At 38.4% G+C, this 7,034-nt stretch overlaps 1 protein-coding gene across 1 annotated transcript; it reads right to left on the bottom strand.

Annotated features, from left to right (window-relative positions):
- Positions 1-946: 946 nt before the first annotated feature.
- Positions 947-6,642, bottom strand: Odam (odontogenic, ameloblast associated). Its single transcript, XM_063240469.1, has 9 exons — positions 6,606-6,642; positions 6,027-6,074; positions 5,236-5,466; positions 4,779-4,826; positions 3,473-3,571; positions 2,614-2,661; positions 1,784-1,855; positions 1,206-1,367; positions 947-1,005 (listed from the first exon to the last, which is right to left on the bottom strand). Exons 1-9 carry the CDS (start codon positions 6,627-6,629, stop codon positions 976-978), a joined length of 762 nt encoding a protein of 253 aa, XP_063096539.1. The 5' UTR covers positions 6,630-6,642; the 3' UTR covers positions 947-975.
- Between the last annotated feature and the right edge of the window lie 392 nt (positions 6,643-7,034).

Here is a 7,034-nt window from a genome sequence, read left to right as displayed (position 1 = left end):
AAAAAAGAAAACACAAAGCATTTCAGTACCATTAGACTGATTTGTGGAAATATGTTCCTAGCTATGTTATAAAGTATGTATTAAAGAAATAGGAAGTTTGCTTTCACTGCTGTCTTACATGGAGTAAAAGCCACGCTGTGAAAAAATCCTTTCGCCTCTACTTCTGATTTCTGATTGAGCCTGGACTGGCTTGCCTTGCACGATAGCATTAGGGAGGTTTTTCAGAAGAGCTCCTTGTGCTGGTCACTCCCAGCTGTTCCTTGTTAGACCAGTGTTACTGGGGGAATTCGGAGCATTCTTTTTTATAGAAAGAGGGTTACCAGAAACTCATGCACAGCAAGGAAAAGGTTCAAGAAGCTTTCCTTCCCAGGTTCCCCTCAGGCCACACTGTTTGCTTTTTAACATGTATTTCTACTTTCTAGTGCCATTGCGGGCCTGTTCTACCAAACTGTGACTTCAACACCCAACCAAGCACATTTAGATAGGTAATTAATTATGCCCTAAAAGCCATTAATAATTTTTGATTTTCAAATTAACACAGATGTGTGGGATTATTGCATTGTTCAGCTTGCAAAGGGGAATGATGGTTTGGGAGAACTGATTATGCAAGGAATATTGCATGTCTTTTTTTTTTTTTGCCTTTGGCATCAGGAATTAAACTCATAACCGCATGCTTGCCAGCAGGCGCTACCCTTGAATGTCTTTTATACACACCTAATATAATTAGTATTTCTGTTGTTAGTGCTGACATCAAACATGATTCTCAAAAGTTAATTTTTATATTAAAAATTGTTAAAGTCTTATAATAATCATTTTCAGGTAGATATAAATACTGTTTTGATTCTTCATAATCATTTTGGTAATAATTATTGATTAGTAGCATAGGCCAATTTTTCTTTTAGGACTTTTCAGGGCATTTAATACATGACTTTTGGCAAATACATACCAAAAACTCTTTATGGTTAGGACATCATCTTATGGTTCTCTCAGGCTGTCAGTCTTGGCCTAGAGAGAAAAAGACACTCATAAGAAGTTCTAATTAAATTAAAACTGAGTAATATTCTGATTAATTGATTATCAAAAGTAGTTGTTGTCCACTTTGTGAAGGTCTGAGATAATGCATTTGATTATATCCTTAGTTGGATTATTATTTCCATTTGCACTAGGGAACAGTTTCTTACAGGAAAACGCCCTCATGACTCTACCTTTTGTTCTGCAAGCATCGAGGCAGTGGTGGTGTCTACCCCAGAGGTGAACACAGTGGCCGTGCTGGGTTTCGGGGAGGTCGAATGCCGAAGCACTTCTGCCTTGTCATGCCTGAAGTTCACCACTTCTTTTTGTAAAAATGGTATCACTTCTCCTCCCGGCTATAAAGAGTTAGAATGTAAATGAAATGGTGATAGGCTCAAACAGGTCAAATTTGGGAAGAATATAAAGTAGCGAGATTGAGATGCAAGCAAGCATCATACACAGAAAGTACCTTTGTTTTCTGGATCATAACCTATTTTTAATGGTTTATGAATTTATTCCACCAATATAATTATCTCTAAATATTTGCTATTAAAGAAGGCTGTGTAGATAATATCTGACATCCTCAATAAATAATTGAGGAACTGAGTAAATCTTGACTAAAACCTTGACTAACAATGATCACTAAAGGAGCAAACAGCAATTGTTCATGGAATCAAAATGACATTTATACGAAAAGCAGCATTAGTGAAGGCGGCCCAGTGTGTCGGCTGTGCCTCTCCAGCTGCCAGTGAGGTGTCCTGAGTAACCTTACCATCAGCACAGTTTCAGGCGCCGTGCCCAGCAGCGGCTCAAGGATAAATTGCTGCTGTCCTCCTGGTACACCCTGGGAAACAGAAGGTTTAAAATGGTATGTTTGTGATAACGCGATATAGCACAGCAGCCAAACAGTTCCTAACTTCTTCAGTAGTTTTCTTGAAAGCCAAAGGCAGTTTAGATTTGAGAAAAAGCAAGTCCTGATTTGAGAGACAGCTGGACACCCAGGGCTGCCTCGGTTCGGCAAAGTCTGCTTTTGAGTACTCCCCGCTAGGCACTGTGTCCTGTTGAGCATAAACAGTCGCACAGAACCCCAACCTCAAGGACAGCTGTGTCCTCACACAACAGCATTAGGAAAACAAAGCAACGTCACAGTCTTGCCTACAGCAATCACCGTGCAAGCTGCAAAAAGAGCCAGTGTCCTCAGACCGTGGCTACGCCAGGAGCCAGGACTGCTGCTTCTTCGTTGGCCAAGGCTTTCGCCTTGCTCTGTTATCCTTGCCTTCTACAGGAGAATCCTTAAGATAATCCACCACTGGACTACCCCACCTCTGAGCACATCCACCCTGAGCACACGACCATTCCACCTAACAGCCCAAAGCCTGAGAAATCCTCCTAAGAGCTTCCTGGGAAGACACCCATGGACCCCCACATGTGGTCTCCTCACTGTAATGTGTGGACAAATCCAGCTTTGTTCAATTGGACTGTTGCTGATGAACTTTGGCTGAAAGACATATTGACATAAACATGACCGCATATTGCCATAACGGCAATTAAGCAAGTAGTTTCAAGGGATTTTGCAAAGAGGAGAATCATGCATGTACTCACAGTTTCTTCTGGCTGTGTAATGTATCCATATTGAGCATCAAATGGTATCTGTCAGGTTTTTGAAAAATTCGTTAGGTTTACCTTGTTGACTTTTATCATGAATCTGTAGTAAAATGTTACTTAAATACACAAACATATACATATATTAAGTGTATTTTTAAACTTCATGTTTCAGTTGATAAAATTATTAACTTACAAGAATCCTTTGAATGCTAAATCACTTCTAGAGTAAAATTCTTTTTTTTTTCTAAAGTAACATAGCATAATTTGGGTTAGTGTAATCCATTATTTAAAGCATCAGTTTTAAATCAATTGCTTTGACAGGTTTAAAAGTGATTATTAATAAAGAAGTTTCATTCTAACTAAAACAAACCACATGAAATTGCACAGTATTTCTGAAAATTTAATCATGTGAATTAATTTGTGTTATAATAAAGATAGATGCTAGTAGATTTTAAATGTGAGAAAACTTCATTATGATAAATGATCTTTTAACTTCTGATTTTCTTAGAGTTCATTCATTGACTTCATTTGTTTAAAATATGGGCTTGAACAATTATCATCTATTCTACATAAGTTATTATAATAAGAAGCACTCTGCGTCTTATGCCTACCACGCCAAGTTGCTGAGTATTTGCGCTAATTATATGCATTTCCTCCCCTCTAAATAGTCAGTAACAATTTCTTTTGGGAATTTATCCTATTCTCAGGCAAAATCTGTCACATAGGACTGGAGGCGCAGCTCCCTAGTAGAGTATTTGCTTGTCACACAGAACAACCTCTGAGGAGTGCGTGCGTGCACACACACACACACACACACACACACACACACACAATTCAAATCAAATATTTGGAGTACCTGCTCCTCAAATAGCGGTGGCCCTGTTTGTTGGGGCGACTGTGTGGCTGTCTGCTGATATTGTTCCCAGGGTAGGAGCATGTAAACAGGGTAGTACACCTATTCACAAACAGAGGGATAGACAAGAGATTCCGTTAGATCTGCATATGCCATTTTTAAAATCTTCTAATCTGTATTTTGTACAGGCATTGTTACTACTGACTAAGAATCAAACTCATCAGCTGAGCCTTTTCATTTGTCATCTAACTGTGGGTGTTTGATCTAATATTCTACTTTAGAATTCAGGCCTAACTTGTAATTTTCCAATTTATCGTCAGTGAATTGTGGTAAACTCAGGGCGCAGAAATACTGTTCCAGTGGTTAATGAAAGGCCGATGAACTCAACCATGTAGGTATATTGGGATTCAGAATTTAACCCCATTAATACTAAACTTCCTGATACTTAAAATGAAGTAATTCTGTACATTATAGATTTAATTCTAAATGTTTATGAGGTAGGATGAGATAATCTCTAGAGATAGGTTTTGCTTTGTAATCAGGTAAGATAAAATTTCTACATAATTCTAATTACAGAAGAGTAAAGTGGTACAACTTTTTATGCAATCTTAATACTTTGTCAGTAGATAATATAAAGTGTGTATAGCATAGCATCTTTGAACCCAAGATGATATAAATTAATTATTCTAACATTGATAAAATTTTCCATATTAATACAATGATTTTACTAGTTTACATTCATTTTTAAAAGATTCTCTTATTTAAGGGAAATCATTGTCATTTAATTATAATATGGCATCAAATAGAAACACTGCATACAAGAATCTGAAAATACTTTTAGCGGAATTTTCTCATTTCCAGATAAACTTTCCTATATTATATCATATCATATATTGTCAGTCTAATTGATATAGCATACACTTTTATAGCCCTGCTGTAGGAGAGTTAGTAATACAAATGTATTGCCCTCCAAAACAAAATTTGGGCCTCTGCAAGGTCAGTCCACAGTATTGCTTTTGAGTTGTCCCCAAACGCCAGCGTCTTAGATGCAGAGAGAATCTGATCTCGACTTAGTGAGCTCCTTTTCTCTGAACATAGCAATGTCCTGGGAATCCAAGGGTCCTGGAGACTTTTAGCTTCCTTTTCTGAAGGAGCTAAATAACCCTGGCACCAGTAAACCAATGCCAGTCCGGACACCACTGTGCAGGTGTTTACAGCCTTGTGAATGGAATGCTAGAGAATGAAAGAAAACATCTAAGAGTGATTAAGTAGCACTTCTATTGATTTGCAATGGTATTCTGCTCACTACCTGTGCTTGTTCTTGAGGTGGTTTGAAGGGATACACATAGGGCATCACCTGCACAAGAAGAAGAAGAAGGCAAAAAGTTATACTTGCCTTTATTGTTAGAAATCCCTGGACTGCTTTTCAGAGCCAGCCAGTGAACCTGAATTAGCAGTGATCCATAGCAAAGCTGATCTGCCATATGAACTATTGTTAATACAATTTCTCTTTTCTTTTTTAGATAGCAATTTTATAGTTATTGTGTTTAATACTGTTTCTGGCTGTATTGTAGAGTACCTGATTTGAAAGTTGTCTTTCATGTTAACAACCAGAGAATGTAAGCGAATACTTTCAACGATGGTACAAACATAAATGAGCTAAAAAACATTTTTAACTAGGATACTGTCCTAGCTGATTCGCATTCATTTTCACATCCAGTGTGTGCTTCTATCTTAGGATAGTAAGGTGAAGAGGCGTGACTTACAGGATTAGGGCCTTGTGTGGCTTGTGACGGTGTCTGAAGCTGTGCGGCGTCCAGCTGGCCAGTCTGGGCTCCTTGGGCAAACCCGACTTGTCTTGGGAAAGGCAGCTCATTTGGGAGCAGTCCAGCTAAGGGGTTCAGAGCTGGCAGTGAGATCTGCGGCTGCCCTGGAATCGGAGCCTGCTGCTGCAGCGGGAGGCCAGAGAAGGAAGGGATCCAGGGAGCAAGCGGACCCTGGGAGCACACAAAAGAAAGCACTCCGCTTTCATATAAAAAAGAATGTAAACTCAGACCGTAGTAAGAAAGGTGAAATTCCTAAACAGTTTCTATATTTTTAGAGCAACATTAGGGAAAAGACAGCATTGTAAATCATAAGCCACACAGTGCTAAGTTCTTGGGGGTCCTGAGAGATAAGGGGCACAGAGGGGTTAAATAAAGGAGCACAATTGTTGAAAGTCACCAGATCAGTTGCAAGTCTTGTTTTTGTCTCTTTTCACTGCTAGGATAGGATTTTGTGTAAAACAGCTAATTTTTCTCATAGTTGTGGTAATTAGTACACAACGTATACCAAGTTCTCCACAGATGAACGTTAATTGGATTACAGGTTTTACTTTGATTTTCAAATAAATTGTGGTTAGAACATACGGGATGAATTGGAACACAGGGTGAATTCCTAATTGTTAAAATTGAGATTTCGGAAGTGGAATCAGGAGACTTCTCTGTTCTTACACCAAGCACCACTGAGAGGAGCAGAGAACAAATATTCTCCTTAAATTGACTTTCGAGGTAGATACCTGAACCCGCAGCGGCAGAAGCTGACCATTATTAAGGTTCAGAAGTAACTAGAAAAAGAGAAACAATATGAAACCAAGATTACTAGGTGCACTAAGGTGATTAAAACAATATTTACTCTAGGTACAGCAAAAGTCAGCGCTCATGTGAGTTTCCTGTAAAAGTGAGACATTTCCCCCACTGGCTTACATTCCGTTACAGACAAGTTAAGATTCAAAGCGGAGCTGGGCTTTGACAACATCACTCCCACCGTGTATGAAACTGCACAGTTAGCCCATTGCGCAGTTCAGATACTGTTTTATGCTTTTATGCAGCTGTAAGCCCCCATTTTGGGTGTTTTGGGACACAGTGTGTAGGAGATGTTGTAGCTGCCTTTGAAGAATTTGCAGTCAGACAAGGGGAATAAACAAAACTTTAGAAGGAACCTGGAATACATAGCAGACATAAAGTTGGGAATTTGTTTAGATATGTATAAAAGCTAGTAGATAGGGTGCAGGTTATATCAAAGACTAATTTTTATGTCCTCTCACTGGGATTTCCTCACGGAAATGGAAGAAGTTATTTTAATTCTTTACACTAACCTCATGGCTGTTGCTAGCAGACATAAGGTGCCGTGGGATAACCTAAAAACACAAAACAAGAGAGAGCGGAGGTGGTTAAAGAAGGGATCCCTCTAGGTTTACAAGGTAAAACCAAGAGTGCTATGAAATCACTTACCGGGGCTGACAAAGTAGCTCCCAGGAGTCCAAGAAAAATTATAATTTTCATTTTCAGACGATATACCTATAAAATGAGTTTTAATACTTGGCTTTATAAATATATCTACTTAAAAATCATAATAAAAATCAAGTCATGAAAAAAGTAATTAGCCTTCAATCAAAAGAGTAAGAATTGGAAATATTTTAAAATGTACTCGTGATTAAGAGTTAAAATTACAAATTTCTGTTTGTAAATCTTTATGAGAACTTTTTCCACAGCAGCTGTTTTTAGAACCCAAAATTGTTTTCTTG

This window comes from Cavia porcellus, unplaced genomic scaffold (assembly GCF_034190915.1).
Source record: "Cavia porcellus strain 051 isolate PalLab524CR breed Dunkin Hartley unplaced genomic scaffold, mCavPor4.1 scaffold_30, whole genome shotgun sequence".
In the NCBI taxonomy this organism is placed as follows: Eukaryota; Metazoa; Chordata; class Mammalia; order Rodentia; family Caviidae; genus Cavia; species Cavia porcellus.
This window is presented reverse-complemented; position numbering and strand designations above follow the sequence as displayed.

Bases quoted from the DNA above. Each gene is read 5' to 3' on its own strand.
- Odam (XM_063240469.1), bottom strand. From the start codon at position 6,629: ATGTCTGCTAGCAACAGCCATGAG. The intron at 1,856-2,613 runs GTGAGTACATGC...TCTGTTTCCCAG, and splicing joins TTACACAGCCAGAAGAAACT to GGTGTACCAGGAGGACAGCA. The intron at 1,368-1,783 runs GTAAGGTTACTC...AACTCTTTATAG, and splicing joins CGCCTGAAACTGTGCTGATG to CCGGGAGGAGAAGTGATACC.